General features: G+C 42.7%; 2 protein-coding genes across 5 annotated transcripts in view; both read left to right on the plus strand.

Annotated features, from left to right (window-relative positions):
* The first annotated feature begins 14 nt into the window (after positions 1 to 14).
* On the plus strand, positions 15 to 8,031 carry tlr9 (toll-like receptor 9). Of its 2 annotated transcripts, none has more exons than XM_077003018.1 (2): positions 15 to 554; positions 1,991 to 8,031. In XM_077003018.1, exon 2 carries the CDS (start codon positions 1,994 to 1,996, stop codon positions 5,216 to 5,218), a length of 3,225 nt encoding a protein of 1,074 aa, XP_076859133.1. In that variant the 5' UTR covers positions 15 to 554; positions 1,991 to 1,993; the 3' UTR covers positions 5,219 to 8,031. The 2 variants fall into 2 exon arrangements, with proteins under 2 accessions (XP_076859133.1, XP_076859134.1); XM_077003019.1 differs by lacking the exon at positions 15 to 554 and having other exon boundaries at positions 2,181 to 2,308; positions 2,550 to 8,031.
* A 1,336-nt stretch (positions 8,032 to 9,367) lies between these two features.
* LOC143512554 (ERC protein 2-like) overlaps positions 9,368 to 25,942 on the plus strand; it is a 215,104-nt gene continuing 198,529 nt past the window's right edge. For all 3 annotated transcript variants that reach the window (XM_077003020.1, XM_077003021.1, XM_077003022.1), the window contains exons 1-2: positions 9,368 to 9,490; positions 10,578 to 11,719. In XM_077003020.1, the coding sequence (XP_076859135.1) occupies positions 11,030 to 11,719 (690 nt within the window). In that variant the 5' untranslated portion in view covers positions 9,368 to 9,490; positions 10,578 to 11,029. The remainder of the gene's footprint in view (positions 9,491 to 10,577; positions 11,720 to 25,942) is intronic.

A 25,942-nucleotide genomic window follows, 5' to 3' on the forward strand; every position in this document is an offset into this window, starting at 1 on the left:
TCCATCTCCCTCATTCTTTCACGCTAGCTTCACCTATTGGGCATCTCCAATATTATTTGTGGGTGGATTTCCAGTCACAACATTGTATTGGTCTGTGTGTTTGCACAAAAAAAGGAAGGACCACGCCAGGAACTTTGCCTTTCTAATCGTGTTAGTTTCACTGAACAAATCCTGTCACAATGCTGTTACAACACCTGCTCCCACAGAACCCATGAAACGAGTGTTATTTCAGTTTCTGAATACATTTCAGATCACCTCTACCACATGCACAAACCGCTATTCCTTTTTAATCGTGGGGAGTCCACAATAGAATCGTTTTGTCCTCTGCTTCCTTTTGTTGCTTGGTTATCCCCACATGAGGTGCTCCACCTGACCACTGAACATCTGTGGTGTGAGTGCCGTGAACAGCGTACATGTGCACTGAGGTATTTAATTTCACTTCTCAAAACAGCCTGTTTATGCAGAGCTGCTTTCTTAGTCTTTTCCTTTGCAAATCAATTCAAGTGAATCAATCCTGTGTTCAAGTTACAGGATTGTAGATACAGATCTATTTGGTAAGTAATCATGTTTTAGAATTATTTGAGCAATATTTAGACAGATGTGCACTGTTGGAAATACTATTAAATTACTGGTAGAAAATACTCAAGCATAATCACATAGAATTACTTATGAGGCTTTACTGTAATGCAGGACATGCTCAACTTTGATCCATATTTACAGATGTGTAAATGTTTATCATTTTGTTTATCAAGTATGTTTACTTGAGGCAGTTTGAATGTATACCAGACTAACTGTAGCAGTACCAACAGAGTAGCTGTAGGGGACACTGGCTTTAGGTGTGAAATCAGTACCAATAGAGTAGCTGTAGGGGACACTGGCTTTGGGTGTGAAACCAGTACCAATAGAGTAGCTGTAGGGGACACTGGCTTTAGGTGTGAAATCAGTACCAATAGAGTAGCTGTAGGGGACACTGGCTTTAGGTGTGAAATCAGTACCAATAGAGTAGCTGTAGGGGACACTGGCTTTAGGTGTGAAATCAGTACCAATAGAGTAGCTGTAGGGGACACTGGCTTTACGTGTGAAATCAGTACCAATAGAGTAGCTGTAGGGGACACTGGCTTTAGGTGTGAAATCAGATCCTGCCTCTCCCTCTTTATTCACACATGATTTGAAACACAAAGGAACATGTAAAAATGTTTTTAGCTATTTCTGAATATTTTTTGTGGAAATATTAAATGTTATGCTTTGTTTCCACAATATTGTCGTGTTCAATTGCATTATTTCTTATGCAGTATAGCCAAGTGAATAAGTGTTTAAGCACATAAAAATGTAGATAAATATTTTGTACTAAATATACTAAATGATTTAAAATATCACATTTAATGTAGACTAAATGTAATGATTAAAATCCTGTTTTGTTATATAATTTCATAGGGATTTATGCTAATGTTTACAGAATGGTTGTTGGGTTTTTCTTGGGCATTTCCATTCATGAGTCAAAAATAGCAGCTGTGTAAAAGCAGTGAAAGCTTTCATATCTCCATACACCACCCAGACGTGCCATTTAGCTAGACATTATTAGAAACATCAAAAGTTTATCTGAAATAATAAAGATGCTGAGTAAACTATTGAATTCATAGCATGGTGACAAATGTATACATTGCCTATTACTGAATAAAATTATGTAATGTTTTGCTTTCAAATTCAGAATGTTGAAAATGCTTTTTGTATTGCAGAGAAGTGTAATTTCAAAATAAAAGTTAAACAGCTTCTTGTGTAATTAAATACTAATAATCATGCAAAAAGGAATATTTTATATTATTCTGTACCCAGAATTCATTTGTTCCTGTAGTTTGATAATCAGCTAATGTACAAAATATTATTGATGAACAATGTTGCCGAGAAGCTAGAATTTTAAAACCATATATTATTTGTATTTTCTTTATCATAATGTAGATGTACATACTAACCCATCTTTTTATATCTGTAGGTCATGTTTGCAGCAGGACTACATGTGTTATTAGTGCTGAATCAACTTTGTGTGGTCAAAATGATAAATCCTAAATTCTATCCATGTGATAGTAACACTGTTGAGAATGGAGACATATATGTGGATTGCAAGCACAGAGGTCTCACTAGCATTCCTAAACTCATTTCACTTTCCATTATCTCACTCACCCTCGATGAGAATCAAATATGGCAAGTAAGAAGTGATGACTTCTCAAATATTCCCAATCTTCAGCATCTCAGTTTAATGTGGAACTGCTTGCCGGGCCGTCTGAAGGCACTGAGATTACCCTCATGCAAGGTAACAATTGACCATGATTCTTTTGTTAACCTCACAAAACTGAATTCCCTTCATTTGGCTGGAAACAGCCTTAATACTATACCACATCTACCACAGAGTCTTGAGGTCCTAGGACTGGAATTTAATAACATTTTTCGGATTGAACGCCCTCTTAAGACACCTCTCCTCAAACAACTACTTCTTGCTAAAAACTGCTACTTTGCTAACCCTTGTGATGAATCCTTCTTTATTGATCCACAAGTGTTTCAGGATTTACCAGAGCTACGCAACCTCACCCTTGGTTTTAACAACATGACATCAGTTCCAACGCAGTTGCCGCCTTTACTGGAGAACCTTGACCTGAAAGAAAACAAGATCACGGAGATTAGCGAAGAGTCGTTTGCTAACCTGACAAAACTCCATTTCCTGAACCTAGAGTCGAACTGCCAAAGGTGTGACCACGCTGCTCAACAATGTTTTCCTTGCCCAAATAATGCATCTTTACTTCTGCACCCAAGTGCTTTCTACGATCAGAGAAACTCCCTCATTAAGCTCAATCTCCAGGGAAACTCACTCCATCACCTTCCTAAAAATCTTTTTGCACAACTGAACAAACTTAAAACACTTGACCTTTCAGACAATTTCCTAGCATTCAGTATCCGTAATGGCACATTTTTTGAGGAGCTGCAGGATGTCGAGTCCCTTAACCTTCTCTATAACTATCAACCTCTAAAAACCTTTCAAGAGCTGATCCTGTCACCCTCTATTAGCAAAATGAAGTCCCTGAGGAAGTTATATCTAAGTGGGTTTTTCTTTCATCAGTTGTCTTACCATAGCCTTAAGCATCTGGTTAAACTGCCTAAGCTTGAGTATCTTGACTTGCGTATGAACTTCATGAGTTTCTGCAATGTCACTGCATTCAGCTATCTGAAAGCATTACGGACAGTGGTACTTTCCCAGAACATGCTAGCTTTCAACCCATACAATACAACCAGCTCCAGTGATGTACAATCAAATTACTTCTCACTGAGTGAATACCACAGCGACAAAGACCTGCGAATTCAAGAAACCCCAGCCTTCACGGCTCAGCTCTGGACAAAATCCATGCAGTGCACTGAGGCAGACTGCCCAAATAATTATACACTGTGGTATTTTCAGAAATGTCTGTGTTATGGGAAACTGTTTTTTGATCTGTCTCAAAATAATATCCCATGGCTGAGTGCGAGTACTTTCAGAGGAATGGAAGAAGCAGTGTGCTTAGATCTATCCTACAACTACATGAGTCAAACTTTGAGTGGCCAGCAGTTCTACCCTCTCATAAAGCTGGAATATCTCAACATGGCACACAACCGCATTGACCTATACTTCATTGAAGCTTTCCAAGAGCTAAGGAGCACACTGAAGGTTCTTGATCTCAGCAGCAATGAGTTCCATTTTCTTATGAGAGGAATAGGTCATCGTTTCACATTCATATCAAATTTGGCTTCATTAGAAGTTCTCAGTCTAGCAAATAACAACATTGGCATTCGGATCTCTAACATTCTTAATAGTAAATCTCTGAAATATCTCTTCTTCAGTGGGAACCGCTTGGATATAATGTGGGACAATAGAGGAGATCAGTATGTACACTTCTTTCAGGGGTTGACAAGCCTTACTTTCCTTGACATCTCGGACAACCAGTTAATATCGTTTTCTCCAGAGGCACTGGTCAACCTTCCTCTAAGTATCCGTGTGCTCAGGTTAGACTCCAACCTCTTGAATTACTTCCCCTGGAGCAACATCTCAGTTCTCAGTCATCTCTGCTACCTCAACCTTAGTGGAAACCATCTCTCAGCCCTACCAGACAGCACTGTCTACTTTGGACTGAAGCTCACAAGCCTGGACTTAAGTCATAATAGACTAAGTGCAATCCCAGAGTCTTTCTTTAGCCAGGCAACATCCCTTAAAAACCTCATGCTTAATCACAACCAGCTGAAGATCCTTCAAATGCACGCGCTTCCACCTTCATTACATAATGGCCATACCATGTGTGCTATCCCTGGTAGAGAACATAGGAGGAACATCTCCTGCAGGCTGGCGCTGCACGCTAACCCCTTTATTTGCAGCTGTGCCACCGCATGGTTTGCTGATTTTCTGCGAGCGAGTCTTCTGGACATCCCGCACCTCACCACAGACGTTCGCTGTGGTTTCCCTGAGTCACAGACAGGAGTAAACATACTTTCCATTGATCCCCGCTCGTGTCAGGAGATATTTGGTAGCATCGCCTTCCTCTGCACCTTCTTACTTACTACTGCGGCAACTGCAGTCCCCCTTTTGAAGCATCTGTATGGCTGGGATCTGTGGTACTGTTTCCAGATATTATGGGCAGGACACAAAGGCTACACTCCACTTCATGGAGACAACATGGCAGTCAACCAACACGATGCTTTTGTGGTTTTTGACACAAGGGACAAGGCGGTCAGGGACTGGATCTACACCGAGATGATTCTGAACTTGGAGAACAAAGACAGATGGCGGTTTCATCTGTGTTTGGAGGAACGAGACTGGTTGCCAGGGTTGTCATGCATTGAGAATCTACACAGCGCAGTGTACAATAGCAGAAAGACAGTGTTTGTGCTGACCAACCACGGTGGTTGTGCTTCAGAGAACGGGATCATCAGACAAGCCTTCCTCCTGGTCCAGCAAAGGCTTCTGGATGAGAAAGTGGATGTTGCGGTACTGATTCTCCTGGATGCTGTTTTTCCCAAGCTCAAGTACCTGCAGATGAGAAAAAGGCTGTGCAGAAAGTCCGTTCTGTCCTGGCCTAAAAACCCTCGTGCCCAGCCGCTCTTCTGGAATGACCTGCGTTTTGCCCTGGCCTCTGACAACGTGAAGTCCTATGATAAGAAAGTCACAGAGAGCTTTCTGTCTTATGAAATGTCAAGGAGCTAAGATATGCTGTCGATGATTAACATAGTACTTAAAAAAAGATAAATCAATTGACTTGAAACATATTTATAATGAAAGCCAGTGGGTATTTGTTGAGTTCCAACTGTGAATGCTTATCCAGAACACATTTATGCTGACTTTGTGAAGAGAAGAATGTGTTGTGATGTATAGTGTGTAAACTTAGATCTACCTGATCACACCTCAAAACCTTGAGGTAAATGTAACACAAGCAGAATTGCTTTTTTTCTGTTTTGCATATTTAAGACTATTCTACTGTATGAAATGAAACTATATACACGTTGTACAAGAATGATTTTGCTAATATATATGTTAACATGCATGTTAATTTGGTTTGGACCTTTAGAGATCCAAACACACCTCCTCATCTTCTGCCACGGTTCCTCATATCTTGTGTCAAATTTACATGTAGTCATAACACCTCCTGCCTTTTGTCTTTTCTATATGACATGGCACCCATCACTAAAACAAAATATATTTTTATCAGATTATTCATAATGTAACCTTGCAAAATTTTTAAGAGGTTGCGAGATATATTTATAAATAACTCCCTTTCTGGGACTCTTTATTACCGAAACAGGATGTTCTTTCTCTCTCTCTCTCTCTCTCTCTCTCTCTCCAGTTCCTAATCTTTGTTTACAGTTCCTCTTTCTACCTTACGCGTCAGTAGTGGTAACCTGATGCTCTGCCGTGTGAAATTACTACCGATCTGTTTGTTGTCGCTCATTTTTACATGAATATTACTGATAGTCAGGGACGGACTGGCCATCGGGCATACCGGGCATTTTCCCGGTGGGCCGACGTGCTATTTGGGCCGACAGTCCTGACACTTTTTTATCTATTTATATATTGGTCTGACCGGCCCATAAAACAAGTAGATCAGTGGGCCCATTCAGATGGAGGCTGGCTGATTGACACTTGTCTGGCGAATCACATTAACACACCTTTCGCGATGCTCCTGCTGCCTGCATAATGCATTTGGCAAAAAAAAGTCAGCGCGAGAGTTTACCGGTCCTTAAACACGCTGGTATGCAGCCCATTGGTTATTTTCTTTACTGACACAGAGCTGCACCAATCATATCATCAAACACCCCCTCCTCCATGCGCCGGTGCAGTGCAATCTAACATTGATTAACATAACGTATGTGAGTATCTGAGATGGAGAAAAAGCGCAAAGGAGGTGCAGAGAAACTACGACAAAAAAGAAGCTTGAACTTCAAGTAAACGCTGCCAAATGTATAAAAATTACTCAAATGTTTGCCACAGCAGGGCCTTCATCTACGGTGGCCCCGTGGCCGATGACAGTGGTGGCGGTGGCCAGTGGACAGAAACATGTACTGAACGTGCGGTAAGCCTGACTCCTTTCAGAGCAGCTATAAATGAGTAGGGTTAAGCAACCAAACCCTTTGCCAAATCTGATAAATTGATAAAACATCAATAAAATCATTTTGGCTAATGTTCTATGGCCGAGTTAGTTTGTATTGTAAATGCAAAAGGTAAAATAAGTGAATAACGTCCTTACCTCTATTATAAGACTTTGTGTACACTGACTGTATGAGAAAATAAGCCTATTTTAGTACTTTTATGTCTTCCATTCTGAACTAAATAGTCTTAAATGTGAGAACACTTTTAAAACCTCCATTCACCAACAAAAACAGTACTAAGTCACTCAGCAGGCAGCATTCTATTTTCATTATTATACTATTAATATTTGTGGGGTGAGTAGTAGGCTAGGCTAAGGCTATGCTTGGTAGGAAGGGGAAATGTTTGGTAGCTTTTATGGAGGTGTTTAGGGACAATGTACAGAAATTAAAGGAAATTACACTTTTTAAAATGGTAATTTTGTTTATTGCCTGTGCCATATGCCAATGCTGCAGTGTGCCTCTTCACAAATCTTCATAAATCCAGTATTTCTAGGTGTATTTTTAAAGCCACCATTCAATTAAACTGAGTTACTGGGCAGTTTTCTGATTTTGTTATTAGGCCATTGATTGTTTAACTTGTAAGCCTAGGTTTAGCTACTTTTTCGCCTGGATGTGTTTCGGGGCATTTAGCCTAGCTGGCTAAAGAAAATGTAGGCTCTAATTAAAGAAAATCTTATTTTTTACAATGACAATTTTTTTTGCCAGTATTATGCCAATGCAGCTGTGTGTCTGTTTTTCTGATAAAACAACAATAATTAATTCCTTATGTTGAGATAAAAAAAAAAAAAACATACATTCATTCTTTTGACTGGGTAAGTTCACAATTTATTGAGTACTACTCTTGGAAGAGTTAGCATCTGATCCTTTATTTTTCATCTCTATTCTTTCTTTCTCTTGTCTTCCTCCCTGAAACACATAGGCACACCCAGTTGGATGAATGGAGTGGTTCAATATGCATTTTCATACTGTTAATAAACAAAACTTTTTGAAAGTATTTAATGATTTAAAAATTATTTAATTTCACTCTCACTAATTCCTGTAAACTCATGGCATGGCTTAGGGTACATGGTTTTAAAGAGTGTAAACTGTTGGTATACACATTCAAAAAACTGAAAAGTGTGAAAAGCGTTATCGAGTGTGAGTGGGCCGGTCTGGTCCAAAAATGCCAGGGCCGATTTTTTGTCCCAGTCCGCCCCTGCTGATAGTAATTATACTACAGTAAATTAAATTAATATTTCGAAGAGTGTATTAATCCTTATGATATAATCTACTGTGTCAGTAAATAATAAAATGTTGTACTATATTGTAACCTACAGTGTGTGTGGGGGACGCCAAAAACGATCTCCCCAGTAAACAATAAAATACTTTCCCTTACTCGGTGATGACAGCAAATCGATAAATATTTGTACAGAACTTCCTCTGATTTGTCTAGATCTTCGTCTGACTTCCTCGGAATGGTTTAAATCTTTCAGTTTGAAATATTGCCTACAGAATGGGTAAACACGGATCTGTTTAGTATGCGTACTTAATATGAGATATATTGGTTTTATGTCGACACTGTCAGCACTGAGACCTGCGGCTGTTTTAGAGGCATTCTGATCCCACGGATGCCTCTACTATTTATCTGTGGCAAGGGCAAAACCTTCTTTCAGTCACTATTGGTTAGCAGTCTTAGGCCTTGCATAAATACAGGACTGCTAATATAAATTCATTCATGTCACGTGGTATTGTGGTAATTATTGTTCGATTTTAACCCTAATAATAAGGCAGATATTGTTTTCAATGAAAACAAGGCCAAGTGGTAAGATTTTGCTCCCCCACGTTGTAAAGAGGCGTTAGGTCGACTGGCGTCTCAAAAACGTCCCTGCGTGAATTTGTGTACGCGCGATCGCAATTGAGCAGTAGAAGATGAATGAAAGAATTAAACATGAGGAGCTGTCCAGTGCTGAAATGTCGAACATATCATGAGGCCCCCAGTCTTCTACTCACACTTTATTTGAACGAGAGTAAACTAAACGGACGCCTTCTATGAACAGTAATTTAATTACTAGGAATAACTAGCCTAAAACAACTAGCTAACCAAAAGATGTGGCTTAAACATCGAGTGATTTTGCTTATTGCGACATGTTATACTTTATATTTTATTTGTAACATAAATAATGTAACATTAAATAGAGAATAAAAGAAAAGAAAAGTTAAGTCTATTTCATAACTCTCAACATCGATCTTTTCTGCAGAAATGACATTTTCCCTTTACCTTATAATTAATTCTTGTAAAAGTCATTTTACCAGACTAGTAAGTTGGACTACTCGAAAGTTAGAGTAGTAAATTAGAATACACAAAGCAGAAAATGACGTTTTACATAATTTGCGTGTAATTATTAATTGCCTTAAAGTTATGTCATAAAGCATTTATGCAACACTGCTAAGCCATATTGACGTAAATGATTTTGACGGGTAAAAACAAGCGAACAAAAACATCAAAACTAGCTTTTCAAGCCGTTGTCCACGTCAGTGTGGGCGTAATCATTGCTGCCGCATTTCAGGCCCTATATGTTATTACAGGCTAATTTATTGCATGCAGTAAAAACTGTGAGTCCTGCAGCTTCCCACAACCTAACCTAAGAAGCGCTGATAACTCCGCCTTTTTATAGCAAACATAACTGCCCTCATAGATGCCCCGTCTTTCCTCCACTGTCCCTTTAACACACTCACTTGCGCGCCCCCGCAGCGTCACGCCAATGGAGAGGCGCCGTCCCGCGAGCGTTAGTGCTGTTTGTGAAGTCCACACGCATCTCGCAACGGGCGAGAAGAACGTGCCTTACTTTAGCAGGTGAGTTTCATTTACTCTTAGGTTCGCAAAACTGTGGTGTTACGCGATAAAGTCTCTCGCTATTCGGTGTCAGCTTATGAAGTGATGTTGCAAGGCATGTCGTAAATAATCCGCACATGGAGGGCTCGTGAGGGATGTCCAGGTGTCTGACAGGTGGATGGGGATGAGCTTCTCACACTACTGCACCACTGGAGCAGTTGATCTGCACCACTACCCCCCTCCTGACGTAGCGCCATTTGTTGCACTGTGGGAGCGTGTGTAAAGATATGACGACGCTATGGTTTATTACTACGATAAATGTTCAAATGTCCATTCAGAAACTACAACACTTGACAAAACTGACTCCAACGTCAATCTGTATACATCATTGCATAAAACAAGCAATAACTGCATCGCTTGTATATAAACTTTATATATGTCGCTTGTATATATAGCAAAAGTGACCGCATTTCAAGAAAGTCAAATAGAAGTGCACGAAAACGTATAATTTCATATGAGTATAATGCGTTCATGGCAAGTATCGAAATTGTTGTGTTTCTTATCCTTAGGCCGTTTGTAAGGGCAGCTAATCTGCAGTGTCTGATTAGTTGGTCGCGAATTTTTAAAAGAATAAAAATGATTTTATGCTGAATCAAATGAGTCCATTAAAATGTGGCTTTTCTTGTGCCGGGACAAACGGCACCAATGGGACTGACATCTACGTTGACTGACAATCGGTGAATCCTCTCCCTCGAGCGAGGCTTACATACATACCATGAATAGCCAATCACTTTAACTAGAGGAGGCGTTTCAGACAACTTCTGTCTCTGGCGGGCAGTATATCCTTTTAAAACTACTTAAATCCTTAAATCCTTAAATCCTATCATTATATTCCCCTTCTGTCAAAAAAGAAGGAATATTTAATACTTCTGTAAGAAACGACTTGCGTGTAAAAACGTAATTGAGTGTATTGATTAGCAGTTCGTGTCTCCTGTGTCTTTGTCTTTTTGAGCTTTATGTTAAACTTCTTTGTACAAGCTTTGCAGCAAAAGCTGTTATGCTTGTAAACACCTTTTTTCTTTCTTTCTGTTCCTACTCTCTCCTATAGGTTATATTAAAGTTGATCTTAAGACTTTTCACAAGTTCCAAATTTGCCACAAGTAGCCGTCCAGATCTGAATGCTGCTGCAACAGTCAAAATAATATCACACCAAGCAGGAACATGGTAATACATAAGACAGCAGTTTACTGTATGTTTAGCGCACATTTTTACCTCAATAGTAAACACCAAGGGGAAAAACAAGACAAAAGGAGACACAGAGCACAAGTAGATTTTGATTGACATATCATATTACATATCAGATTATTTTACAAAGTAGATTAACACTGTTGAAACTCTCCCTATGAACCTGACAGTTAAGGTGGCAGGTCTTTTAAGCTTTAACGTTAAGCAGTCAAACTGTTAAATGGTTCCTTGTCACAATATTGTGTCACGAGAAAGAAAAGTATTTGAATCAAACAGAAAATTCATGAGCATTCACTTCTACTCACTGAAGCCATAATGTATGGTAGTGCTCGATCAGTCGGCCATGTTGAAGACACCCCGGCCCGATCCCCACGTCTTCCTTGCACCCCTAGGATGGGGCAGGGGCGGGGCAGCACCAGCAGCAGGGGCAGCCTGTCCAGGGGTGAAGGCAAAGCTCTCTCCATGGAGAACATTCAGTCTCTCAGTGCTGCCTACGCTACATCTGCTCCTGTCTACTTGAGTGACCACCAGGTGCCATCTTCTTCCTCCTACTCAAAGAGCACCATGACCTTGGGACGTGCCACAGGCCACGCCCCCTTTGGGAGGAGGGCCGCCTTCATGGGCAGCAGCCCCAACATCGGTTCCTTCTTGGACTCACTGGGCTATGGAGATGACAGAGCCACGCCCCTTCTCCAGCTGCAGCGCCACGGAGCTCTTTCTCCACTGTTGAGACAGGTCGTGAGGGGCGGGGCCAGGGGCGGGGTCATGGGCAGGGTCAGAGGAGAAGCGCCTGCTATTGTGGAGCAGTTGAAGGAGCTTCAAAGGGAAACTGATCTGCTGAGGAGGGAGCTAGACGTGAAGGACGGCAAACTGTGCTCCGCCGTCAACAGCATCAAAGTTTTCTGGAGTCCTGAACTGAAGAAGGAACGAGGGATGAGGAAAGAGGAGTCAGCCAGGATGTCGATACTGAAGGAGCAGATGACAGTAATGGATGAGGAGAACCAGGTAAGCCATCTCACACCTGCATGCATCAATAACATAATGACACTATCTATGACTCATCATGGTCAGATTTCAGTAATATACTGCAGCAGCTCAGGTTCTACGGTCCTGATTATGCTCACCACCTCAGCACTCTGAAATATGTTTGAATATGTTGAATATTGAATATGTTCCATCTTTCAATTTGTCCGCTCATGTCAGGAACAAATGTTGAAAGATTCAGTAGGTTGGTGAAACCATTTTTGAGTCGTCAAGTATTGTATGTTTTTCAAGCCAGGACAGGATTCATACAAGAATCTCAAAACTCAAGTTAGAAATACAAATAACAGTAGAGTTGCACCTGTGAAGTAACACTCACTCATTTTAATAGCTATACCTAAACTAAACTAAAACAAAATTCTCCGGGTTAAGGAACGACTTATACAGCTGCCTGCCTTTGCTGATAGAAGCTTGCAAAGCTGTATTTTCTCTGTCACACTGCCATGAGGAAGATGTGCTAAACTCAATAGCATTCATATAATGATATTTCAATTGCATTCATTTAATGGTATTTCAATGGTATTCCTTTAATGGTAACTACGAAGTATAATTCGTACGTGATATGCTGCTGAATTGTGGGTGGCCTTTTGTAAACTGGTTGTACTGTTGTCCTGACTTGTGCTCTGGTCATTTGCGATCATGTTTGGTGTATTAGCCATGGTAGTTAGGTGTTTATCTGACAGACTCTAAGATGTGATCAGGCTGTCAGTGTCAAACTGTGGATGCATGTTGTTGTGCTTTTTATTATATAAATGCTATCAACAGCTATAAGTAGTATTTTACATCTTTATTAAGCTAAACTAATGGTCTGTGGCCCCATCTCTCTGCATTATATTAGCATGTCAGCCAGGTCGTCAGAACAGGGCTTTTTTGTTAATTTCTGTCCCCCAAACAAACACTTACACATATCCTCATTGCTCCATGCTCCTAATGAGACTCCTCTCCATGTCTGCGGGCCTACTCACACCATCAGCTGGGGCCACCCGTCTCCACCCGTCATTGATGTTTCACTCCTTTATCCAGAACGAATCTCCTGGGAGGAGCAATGGCACAACCAGCAGGTGCCCACTGTACCTCCTCGACCAGCTCCTTCACAGCTCTGATGTCTTCATCCTGTGCATCCCATGTCATGGAGCACACAGGATGTTGAAGAGCCAATAAAACCCCTGCACCCACTTCCAGTGGGCTTCTGATGGTTCTCCAACCAGCCTGTCTGCACCCACTTCCAGTGGGCTTCTGATGGTTCTCCAACCAGCCTGTCTGCACCCACTTCCAGTGGGCTTCTGATGGTTCTCCATCCAGCCTGTCTGCACTGAGTCGCCTGCCCAGAGGATGTTGAGGTTTCCACTCATGATCAACCTCCAGTTCCTCTTCCCACAGGACGACTCTCATGATCCACTCCATTCTGGGTGAGATGAGTGTTTTTTTTTTCTTGCTGAGAGATGCTGAAATTCTCTCCTGCCCTACCGAAGTGATTAGCACAGCTGTCTGGGGCGACAGGCTGTCTGCGTCCTGTCTGCGTCCTGTCTGCATGCCTCTACTGCCTCGGCCGGGATCTTCAGCACTTCATCATACCATCTATAGCGGCCTTGAGACAGTGAGTGTTGGGGCCCAGTACTGACCCTTATGACACACCATATTTTTCTTTTGTAAGTTCCGAGTATTCAATATGTACAAGGACATAATAAATTGATAGCAATCTGTAAAATAGGACTTAACCATCTTGTCTTCTTATCTCAACGAATGTTTCCAGCCTATCCAGTAATCTGGTCTATGGTATCAAACGCTAAGATCTACATAATAAAAGAGATGCATCCATTTTAAGAGGACATTTAAAGGTTGTTAGCTACATTTGTTAGCAAAGTTTCAATGTTGTGATGTGGTCTAAATCCAGACTGAAGAAATTCAGTCTGTAATGTTTTGTAATTTTAAAGTATTTTAACAATAAACAGCAGATTTGATATTGTAGTTGGAAATCTCGTAGTTTTTTTAAAGATTTAATATCTGTAATGAATTGAGGTATACGTTCTACACTAATAGGCAGTTGTTTGTTGGGACTTTATGGCATGAGTTGGAACTGGATATATAAGGAAGCACAATAGTTTTTTTCCAATTTTGTCATTAAAACATTTGATAAATATCTTCCTGCTACATTCTTGCATTACTCAGCAGGGTTTGATGGATGTAATATAGGGTAAAGTGTTTGAGATTTGCCCTTTTACATTATTTCTGACTTCCTGCACTTAGTCTGTGATTAATGACAAACAGGATTAAATAGGATATCGAACAGTTATTTAATGTTACATTTTAAATGAATTGTGAAGTTCATAGATATGATTACAATCTATGTAGCAATTATTCAACAACAAAACGTTTTGAGAGGTGAGCAAAGAGAAAAGACAATAGTGGAATATTAGTATTTCTGTTTGTAACAAGGGGCAAGGTAGAATGCTGAACACTATATATATATATATATATATATATATATATATATATATATATATATATATATATATATATATGAAAAATCTAAATTGATTGATTAATAAATGAAAAATACTACTCAAGTACCTTGTTAAAGTATCCTTGTTAGATTAGTTTTATAAATACTTTTAGAGGAGGTCTTCCTGTGAAAAATAATGAAGTTAACTGAACCATAACTGATGAGGCATGGTCTATGGAATCAGTAGGATGCTTTTCACAGAATATACTGTAGGTAGCGCAGTCTTCATAAAACAAATGAGGTATGCAGTTTTACCCTGACACAAGCGCATTAGCCAATGGGACAGGAGCCGCTCTTAGTCCAATTAAAATCAATGCAAACCCTTGGCATTGCCTTCCCAAGCCACAAACCTAGAGGATCTCCTTCTACACTGACAACTACAAACAGATGCGTTACTGGCACACATAATGTTTAACTGTATGCAAAGGACAAGGCATGAAGCAGATTTTAGCAGCGGTGCTGTATATGTTTTTTTATTGCACATACAGCACTGTGGGATATGGTGTTACACATTTATGTGCTACATATATCACACTGGCTCTATGAGCACATTTTAAGTCAAAATGTCCTGCATTATCATAGTAAAAAAATATTATATTCACAGCTGATAATGACATTAATTTAGTCATATATGCATGGGATGTTGGATATTGCTTGTGTTTCACATTTTTTTTCACTGAACAGCTCAGCTGATGATGCTACTGTGAGGTTTGAGTTCCAGAAATACGAACACTTTCCCCACAGTCTTTCAGAATCAGCACCAGCCCATGAGTTTTCTGTGGTAAAATCCTAACTGCGCCATGAACTGGGTGAACTGGGTGAACTGACCATCAGCAGCCCTTGTTGGCTGGCACTGCATATCGTGTAAATAACCAGACCCCAGGAAGTGAGGTCAAATAACCAGACCCCAGGAAGTGAGGTCAAATAACCAGACCCCAAGAAATGAGGTCAAATAACCAGACCCCAGGAAGTAAGGTCAAATAACCAGACCCCAAGAAGTGAGGTCAAATAACCAGACCCCAAGAAATGAGGTCAAATAACCAGACCCCAGGAAGTAAGGTCAAATAACCAGACCCCAGGAAGTAAGGTCAAATAACCAGACCCCAGGAAGTGAGGTCAAATAACCAGACCCCAGGAAGTGAGGTCAAATAACCAGACCCCAGGAAGTGAGGTCAAATAACCAGACCCCAAGAAGTGAGGTCAAATAACCAGACCCCAAGAAGTGAGGTCAAATAACCAGACCCCAGGAAGTGAGGTCAAATAACCAGACCCCAGGAAGTGAGGTCAAATAACCAGACCCCAGGAAGTGAGGTCGCTTGGGCAGCTCCCGCCACTGCATGTGAGGACACTCTCCTAGTATGTAACAAACAGATGCTTGCACCAGGGGGCCAGAGGGATTGCATTAAAGGATTGTGATAATGGCCTCATCTTTCAGAGACCCTCTACCATGCCACTCAGATAGAAGAATAGGGACATTTTTGACTGTGGTCTGCATACTGAATAGCTATGACCTGCAAAGATGACTTGAAGCTGTGTATGGAATTAAGGTAGGAATATACACAGCGAACAACCTCCTACACTTTCATTCTGAAGGTCTTGGACATCACGATGTCGGCGGGGGGAAGCAGGGCCTGGTGTTGCTTCTCATCTTTAGATGCTGCTTCACACAGATCATGTCAGCTGCCTCTTGATCTCTGTAGAAACACTGAGTAGTTGAACAGTGAGTTGAAGGAATTATTTGGGCACAATCTTTCCTATAGCATTGCCAGATATGATCAGGGGTTCTGTTTGACTTGAATGTTGGAGGAGTTTGGTTAAGGTCCTTTGTTTGAATAGTTGGTGACAATACCAGCATATTTACAGCATCACAGGAAGCTTTTCTGATGCCACATCTACAAAATGTATTTCTCACATCTGGTTCGGCACACTGCCTGTCTGTCTGTCTTCCATGGTTCGTAGTTCCGCCCTTGTTTGGTTTTGGTCACGCCCCCTTGTTCATGTCCCCGCCCTCCTAGTTTGGTTTTCAGCTGTTTCGAATTTGGTTTGGTGATTTGATTTGGTTTATAGTCCCTGTAGTTTGGTGTCAGGGTTCGTAGGTCAATGTTCTTTTGTTCATGTATCTATAGGCTTACTTGCTGTCGTATGCATTCTGGTTACACAGTTGTATGTACTTTTGCTGTTTGCTATATGTGGTTCTAGTGTCTGCTATGTCTGGTATTGTCATGTTCCTTAGTTCTAGTTTGTCTTAGTTGTTTGGCTTCCTTTTTTGTGTATGGCCCTTGTGTTTCTGGTTATTGTATTAGTTTTGTGTTATCATGCCCCACTGTCCCCACTGTCCCCGTGTCAGCACAGTTTGGCTACTAGTATCTATTAACTGAAATATGAAATTATGAAATATGAAATTAACATGATACTGCCTGCTGGCACCAGCCTGTTCAGTATTAGTGGAAATCCTTTGTGGGGTGGTAGCCACCATCTTTAAACCACCATTTTTACACTTGATGTCTGATTCTGAGCTATTTGCTATTTTTAAGCATTCAAAGCAACCTCAAAACTATGGCAATATATAAAACATGTATTAGATGCAGAGGTGGTCATTCCAGGTTCAGAAAGTAAAACTCCTTCCCGAGATTTTACTCAAACTTGATGGATTTCCTAATTAGTGCAGGCCAGGCAAAAATAGTGGAATCAACACAATCCAGGAAGCAGGCCAGGTGGACATTCGAGTCCTGTGACTGAAATGCACAGTAACTATACTTATTGACTCCATGCGTGAAATTACCGGATAGGTACGAAAAAACAGGGACAGAAGAGAAAGAACAAGAGATGGATGGCATGCTTCTTCACACTCACGCACGGCCTGGCATCCCGCTGATGGTGCGGATCTGTGTTTTGGCACACTATGATGAACAATCCACCCACATGCAGACACTTAGAGAATCTCAAGTTCATTATTCCAGTGCTGAATTCATGTCAAAACAGATCATGACAAAGAGGGTTAGATATTCTCTTCAGTATTCAGTATTCCTCAGTATTTGTCTGGCCTCTTCTTTTCATGTTTCACATGGACTAGTCATAAGAAACTGCTAACTCTCCTGTAACGCCTTAGCTTTTGTAATGAGGCACCCCCGAACACGGTGGTGTCGCGCTGGTTTCGAGGAGTGTAGGACTCAAGTGCAAACCCACTAAAAGCAAAACGGCAAAAAACAGCCAAACTGAAACCTCCGCGACTGCGGGAAAACGAAAACAAAAAACCCAGAGGGAACAACAGAAGAACTACACGGAGAAACTCGACGTGAGTATAGACCAGGTAAGTAAACAAACAAAAACACGCGGAACGGAATACAACGCGTCCAAAGAAGAAAAAAAAACGGGAAAACGAAAATCACACGGAGAACGGCTCAACGTGTCAAAAGGAGAAATAAAATAGATGAAGCTTAGGTAGGCAAGACCTAAGCTTCTACCAGGTTACCTGTCAGCCTGTCCACCAGAACACTGGTAGACAAACCGACATAGAACAGAGAGGGAAGAAACAAACAGAACGTACGAGAGACAAAACCTGAGAACACTCAGGGGAGAAACAGAAGTAAACAGAGAAACGTAGCCACTGCACAAAGGCAAGAGTAACTGGCTTAGGCTGCGAGCGTGAATACAACTAACAACTTCAGCAAAGGACTGCTGAAGTTGCTCGCCTTAAGTAGGCTGCCAACACCTGCAGCCTATTGTGCCTGATTGCCCCCAGGTCTACCTCGCGGGATCCTCCTTGTGGCGACCGGAGGAACGGTCCTGGGTCCAACCCTGACAGAACCCCCCCCTCTAGGCCCGAGACCCCGCGGGCCCAGGGCAACAGCCCTGTCGCGATAGAAGGCAGCTATCAGGGAAGGATCCAGGATGCGTGCCCTGGGAACCCAAGACCGCTCCTCAGGCCCGTAACCCTCCCAATCCACCAGGAATTGGTCCCGCCCCCTGACCCGACGGACGTCCAAAAGACGCCGCACCATATAAACCGGACCCCCACCAACCATACGAGGCGCAGGAGGAGCCGGGGCGGGAGAAGAACCACACAAGTACGGCCGGAGATGGGACACGTGAAACACCGGGTGGACACGCATGGACGGAGGGAGGACCAAACGGTAGGCGACCGGGTTGATGCGACGGTCGACCTTAAACGGGCCCAGGAAGCGAGGAGCCAGTTTCTTGGTGCCACCCCGAACCGGCAAGTTACCCGCCGCCAACCACACCCGCTGACCAGGACGGAAAGACAGCGCCGGGAGGCGATGCCTGTTGGCGCTGCGGCAATAGGCAGAGGAGGCCTTCAACAGGGCCGAGCAGGCACGCGACCAAGCCTTGCGGCAGCGCCGGAACTAAGCCCTAGCGGAAGGCACAGCCACGGCCTGCTCGTGATCAGCAAACAGCGGAGGGGCATACCCGAATAAGCACTCAAAGGGCGACATGCCCAGAGCCGAATGCCACAGCGTGTTGTGGGCGTACTCAGCCCACAACAGGTGGTCGGCCCAGGACGCAAGATTAGCGGATGCCAGGCACCTGAGGGTCTGCTCCAGGTCCTGGTTAACACGCTCGGTCTGACCGTTAGACTGGGGGTGGAAACCTGAAGACAGGCTAGCGGAAGCGCCGAGAAGGGTCAGGAACGCCTTCCAAAAGCTGCTAGCGAACTGGGGTCCTCTATCGGACACCACGTCTTGAGGAAACCCATAGTTGCGGACGATGTGAAGCAGCAAGAGAGACGCGGTCTCCCGGGTGGAGGGCAGCTTGGGCAGACCGATGAACTTGCTGAATTTAGAGAATCTGTCGACAACTACTAGAATGGTGGTTAACCCCTTAGAGGACGGAAGCCCGGTGATGAAGTCTAAGGCGATATGAGACCACGGTCTGGAGGGCGTGGGTAAAGGATGCAACAGCCCCCTGGGCTTGCTACGAGGCGCCTTGCTTCGGTTACACACCTCGCAGGAGGCCACGAAGTCACGGATCTCCTGATCCATTGCGGGCCACCAAAACCTTCTCTTTATTAGTTCGGTGGTCCGCCTAGCACCGGGGTGTGCCGCGTAACGTTTGGTGTGTCCCCACAAGAGAACCTTACGCCGGGCGGTCGAGGGAACATAGACACAGCCAGGAGGAACACCGCTAGGGCCGGGTTCGTTGGCGAGTTCGTCCTGAACTGTCTTTTCGATTCCCCACCGGATGGGTGCAACAACTACTCCTGGGGGAAGCACAGTTTCAGGCGGACTGTCAACGAGAGGTGGCTCCCACTGACGAGACAAAGCGTCGGGCTTCGTGTTCTTAGAGCCAGGACGGTATGACAAAGTAAAATCAAAGCGACTAAAAAACAGAGCCCATCTGGCCTGTCTGGCGTTGAGGCGCTTGGCCTGCTGGAGATATGTCAGGTTTTTGTGGTCCGACCAGACCAGGAAAGGGTGGCGGGCTCCCTCCAGCCAGTGCCGCCACTCCTCTAAAACCATTTTAACGGCCAGGAGTTCTTTGTCCCCTACGTCGTACCGCCTCTCCGTAGGGGTGAACCGGTGCGAAAAATAGGCGCAGGGATGCAGCTTAGGAGGGTCCCCGACCCTCTGTGAGAGAACAGCCCCAACGCCCAAATCAGAGGCGTCGGATTCGACAATGAAAGGGAGCTCAGGATCAGGAACCCGTAGCACCGGAGCACTGGTAAAAAGACCCTTCAGTGTCTCAAACGCCTTCTGGGCTTCCGGGGTCCAGGTGAACTTCCCCAATTTCTTGCTAGTGAGGGCCGAGAGCGGAGCAGCAAGAGAGCCAAAACCCCTAATAAACCGCCTGTAAAAATTGGCAAATCCCAGGAAGCGTTGGACTAAACGAACGGACGTGGGCACGGGCCATTGAGTTACAGCTTTGATCTTGGCGGGTTCCATAGCCAGTTGACCCTTGGCAACGATGAACCCCAAGAAGGCTACCTCAGAGACATGGAACAGGGACTTCTCCAGTTTTACATAGAGATGGTTCTCTATGCGCATTACAGCGGGGATCCCGACGAATGTAGGGGGTTTTTATTGCAGTGCTCCCTGATCTTTGAGCAGCAGCCATCCCGTTTTCCCACCGAACGTGCCAAGGTGGAACAGATGTCCGGTTGGTTCTCCCACACCGGTGTAGCCCACCGCAGCGCTTTCCCTGACAGCAACGCCATGACATAGGCCACCTTGGCACGTTCGGTGGGAAAACGGGATGGCTGCTGCTCAAAGATCAGGGAGCACTGCAATAAAAACCCCCTACATTCGTCGGGATCCCCGCTGTAATGCGCCGGAGCGGGCAAAGCGGGTTCGGCACGGGAGTCGGCAGGCAGCCCGACAGCCCCGGAGGAAACGAGAGGGCTGGGAGCCGCAACAGGCTGATCGGGCTTTTGAACTGCGAGGGCGATAGCCTGGAGCTGGGTGTGTATCTCTTGTAATGCTAGCTCGTGCCTGCCGATAGCCTGCCCTTGTATGGCGAGGGCATTCCGCACCTCGTCGGCAGCTGGGTTAGCTGAGTCCATAACTGGCTGAAGTTGTTCTGTAACGAGGCACCCCCGAACCCGATGGTGTTGCACTGATTTCGAGGAGTGTAGGACTCAAGTGCAAACCCACTAAAAGCAAAACGGCAAAAAACAGCCAAACTGAAACCTCCGCGACTGCGGGAAAACGAAAACAAAAAACCCAGAGGGAACAACAGAAGAACTACACGGAGAAACTCGACGTGAGTATAGACCAGGTAAGTAAACAAAAACACGCGGAACGGAATACAACGCGTCTTAAGAAGAAAAAAAACGGGAAAACGAAAATCACACGGAGAACGGCTCAACGTGTCAAAAGGAGAAATAAAATAGATGAAGCTTAGGTAGGCAAGACCTAAGCTTCTACCAGGTTACCTGTCAGCCTGTCCACCAGAACACTGGTAGACAAACCGACATAAAACAGAGAGGGAAGAAACAAACAGAACGTGCGAGAGACAAAACCTGAGAACACTCAGGGGAGAAACAGAAGTAAACAGAGAAACGTAGCCACTGCACAAAGGCAAGAGTAACTGGGTTAGGCTGCGAGCGTGAATACAACTAACAACTTCAGCAAAGGACTGCTGAAGTTGCTCGCCTTAAGTAGGCTGCCAACACCTGCAGCCTATTGTGCCTGATTGCCCCCAGGTCTAGCTCGCGGACTCCTCCTTGTGGCGACCGGAGGAACGGTCCTGGGTCCAACCCTGACAGCTTTAGTTCATTTATGGTCTAAAAACAATCACTGTCAGTTTTCTGTGTAAATTATGGTAAAATAATTAGCAATATCTTATTTTTATAGAGTTAAGATGACAAAACCAAGACAAAACTACGTTTTTGTGTGTTGGCTTATATCTTTTAGGGCATCTGGTTATGGTTACATGAATTTTAATAAAAAATATTTCATTCACTATCACTTTCCTCTCATATTATTATTGCTGTGGTTTTTCAGAACATAATCTTGTCACTTTTGCATATGTTTTCAGTGAGATCAACCAACTTTCCATGTCTAAATTCAATTTAAAATAAAAAATAATTGAAATTATTTACATTAACAATAATTTTAAATGTAAAATATTCTTGTGAGCTTAATTGGAACAGGGGTGTGCTTAAAGGGTACGGAATGTACCCATTAAGCACACCTCAGACTTTTGACTTTTAAACTTCATCATCAATCAAATTTTATTTATATAGCGTTTTTTACAACAGTTGTTGTCACAAAGCAGCTTTACAAGTGCCGAGTCCTAGCCCCCAGTGAGCAAGCCAAGGGCGACAGTGGCAAGGAAAAACTCCCTAGTTTTTTTGCATGAAGAAGAAACCTTGAGAGGAACCAAGACTCAGGGGGGGAACCCATCCTCCTCTGGCCGACACCGGTCACCATGACAACAACAACAATTTAGACAGAAAGAAGAGAAAGAAAAGGAAAAAGATGTAATAATGTCCATCATGGTGTAGGCATCCGGTTAGGCAGGAGGTGGCCGGCCCAGGATGGATTGCTTGTCTCTCCTCAAGCAGGCGGGCAGCCATGTGGAGAAATGAAACAGGGAACTTTAATAACTTTATTATAAATTGTAAAACTACTAACATTAAAATTAACATTGTTACATGACAGATTAATCTTTCATTTTAACTTAACATCTCCTGCTAAACAGAATGACTTTTGCTTTAAATATGTCCAGTTTTAGATTTGGGTGAGCTTAATGGGGGCGTTTACCCTATATTGTGAAACCATAGATGTTAAAATAAAAATGTGTTTCTATATACAATGTCTTTGTTGTTCCAATCTTTAGGTAAATAATTATCAAAAATCTTTTTGATTTTTACATTTTCATGGTCAATTTTTTCATTATGTCGTTCAGGCCATACCATATATGACCTATTTTGTTAGAACTCAAACTCCTAATTTCAAATGCTGTCATGGATTGAGGTTTCTGTGATGTGCTCCAAGTCTGGTTCAAATTGACCTGTCGGGGACACTACTGTACACAAAAACCTCTAAAATCATCAAAACTAATGCTGCAATCCTGTCATGCAGAATACAGAAAAGTAATGAGTCTTGAATGATTAAGACCAATGAGACAAATAACTTTGTAATTACATCTTATAACAAAAACTATACTGCCTGACCAGGAATTAACATTTTATTTCACTAAAATGTCTTCATCACTGTAATATCTGTATGGTAGTACTTTGTCTCCATCTACTGGCCAAATACTGGAACCTACTGAAAAGCATTGCTTACATGAAACCCCTCGCAAACACACACATACACGCAAAGCTAATCTCAGCATATGCTTTAGTTCTATGATCTGAATGATTTTAGGCCAATACATTTTGCCACATTTTGATCTTTTGGGGCTTTAGTGCCTCATCTGATATAAAAAAAAACACTTCATACATTCATATCAAAGGTCAAACATTTGCTCAAAACAACACATTGGTTCTCTTTGGCTCCTTAGGCCTATAGGGCCTATACGTGTGTGAACCTGAAATCAAATTAGTTTGACATGCATACAAAGTCAAATGGTTTATTATTTAAAATAAAAATCTTTTTTTTTTAATAAATTTATTCAAATGTCCACATATGTAGACACCATGCAAGAACAGAGTGAATATTATCTATAATATAATATATAACAAATTGTGAAAATCTATCCTCTTTTCATTAAAACAAGTAAGTTTTGTTCTGTTTAAAGAATCTTGAAACAACATTTGAACAGTTAATTGCAATTTAATGCCATTCAGGGTACAATTTAGCTTGGATTGGATAAATAAAGATAGGCAGTGGTGTCAAAATATTCAGGTTATTCCACAGCTATTTCCTTGTATGAAATCCCTCGAAACAGTCTCATCTATTAGTGAGTCTCGAAACAGATTGGAGAATAATTCAAGGGGTACCTCACTCTGCGCTTTCACCTCAAAATTCCCCATGAATATAGGTGGGACCCCTTGGTAATCAATATCTTTGCATCTCCAGATTATATTCCTGCCCCTGACATTCTGTTTTCTTTGAAAATGTCACGTAGGGCTACGCCCCCCTCTCTTAGCTGTCACTCTGGTTTCCTGTTCCTCGTGTCTGTGTTGTTCCTTGCCCGTTTATCCCGCCCTGCTTGCAGTGCCGTTTCAAGGTATTTGGGGGCCCCAAGCAAAGACACAAACCGGGCCCCCCCCAACCTCCACACCAGAAATCTCATGCCCAAACCCCCCTCCGGCCAAAAAAAAAAACATATCTGGCCGCAGTCCACCTTCAAGAACCACAGCATATACACCTCAAACTAACTACTTTACAAATTTACTACTTGTAGCTGAACATAGCAGATTTAAGTATGGGATTACCCGGGACGTATATATTGTTTTTAGCCTACCTGCTGCTAAATTACACCATTTGTACAGGTAGGCCTAATTTATCCAGTGTAAATCATCACTTACCACTGTCTTGTGTTTTTTTTAGGGGTGGGCATAGATTAATTTTTTTAATCTAGATTAATCTCACTGAAATCTTGAAATGAATCTTGATTAATCTATATTAAAATGGCTCATATGTGTGCTACCCAAGTAATAAATAAAAGTCAGCTTTTGAGATAGGGTTTCTTAATACAGAGGGTGCATTAGACCAGGGGCTCATCTCCTGTTTCCAAAATGCATCAATGACTGCTTGAGGAAGCTGTTCTACTTTGATACTTGAAGAAAAAAACATACTCAATAAAATGTAGGCTACTCGTGTTCAATGGTTTATTCAGTTAAACATGAATTTGTAAGCCTACATACTGTACATTAAAAGGGGTTGATAACATGTTTATTCAGCTAAACATGATATTTGAAATGTAAGCCAACATTTAGTACATTTAACCTCACGGACATAATTTGGGGGGGACTTTTTCAAAAGCCGGTTTGGTCCTCTGCAGTTTTAACGGTTAAAAATAAATATTTAAATAGCGACGAATCTAGCGCTAGGACCATGCAGAAAACGACCGCTCCGAGCTCCGCTCCGGTAATATTTTACGTTCCTAAAAATGAATTTTCCATGAAGCAAACCTGGCGACTTCGTGGCTGCATCCATGTAAACACACGTACGATTTTTAATTCACAGGTTTGAACACTCGTTCTCGCCCCTACTGTGCAATTTGGTTAGGAATACAGCCGAGCTAAACTGTCAAGTTGAAAGTCATCATAGTTTGCTTACCCATTTAGTAGATAGATTAACTGCGATAATTTTTATATCGCCCGATAAGAGTATCAAATTAACGAACGCCGTTAACGGCCCACCACTAGTTTTTTTTGTGTTCCTCTTCCTTCTTTTGTTTTCTCTTTTGGCTTCCTGATGGATAAATTCGCTTCATGGTTAAGTTTCATATTTGCCGGCGTCTAAAACTTGGCTGTCTGCCAGGACAGTGTCTACCTGCCTTCAGCAGCTGGTGGGAGGGGCCCCTTGAGGGGGATTCTGAGAACAGTGTCATTGCTCATGACTTTGAGAATGTAAAGGGGGGCTCACACAGTTTGTCGCTGCATTTAATTCTTAACCTGTTGTTGTCTGGGGGCCCCAGGCCAGCTTGGGGCCCCAAGCAATTGCCTGGTTTGCCTGCCCCATCGCGACGGGCCTGCCTGCTTGTCTGTTGCCCTGGTTTCCCCCGTCTGCCACGCCCGTGTCGTCAGTATGTTCAGCTGTGTCTAGTTTAGTTCCGTGTATTTATAGTCCCTGTGTCTCCGTAGCCCTTTGTCACTTATTGTGGTTTGGTGAATCTATGTTCTGTCTTCGCTGCCTTGTGGAAATTGCTGTCCCCGTTGTTTGCGTTTTGTTCTGTTTCCCTGCTTTGCTTTGTCGTCGTCTGTTTTGTCATGCCCATGTATCTGTCTCATCTGGATGACTCACCCGTTATGACCCCTGCCTGTTACAACCACGAATATGGAATTCTCCGTAATAAATCTCACTCTCCTCATCGTTTGTGTCCACCTCCTCGCTTCCTCTGCATTACGCATAATTAGTTACACCTCCCTCATTTCCTTTGTTCCCTTCCTCATTTAGTTCTTTTTTGCTTTTTTTCCACTTCGTCTCACATCTGGCTCATATTCTCCTTTGTCACTGTCACTGTAAGTGGACTCTGAGACACTGCCTACTCGAATATACTCAATAACTGTATAGTGTGATGATAATGATCTACACTGCCCTGGTTGAAAA

Source organism: Brachyhypopomus gauderio, chromosome 4, assembly GCF_052324685.1.
Source record: "Brachyhypopomus gauderio isolate BG-103 chromosome 4, BGAUD_0.2, whole genome shotgun sequence".
NCBI lineage: Eukaryota > Metazoa > Chordata > Actinopteri > Gymnotiformes > Hypopomidae > Brachyhypopomus > Brachyhypopomus gauderio.

What these genes read in the sequence shown, in the direction of transcription:
- tlr9 (XM_077003018.1), top strand. Translation starts at nt 1,994, where the DNA reads ATGTTTGCAGCAGGACTACATGTGTTATTAGTGCTGAATCAACTTTGT.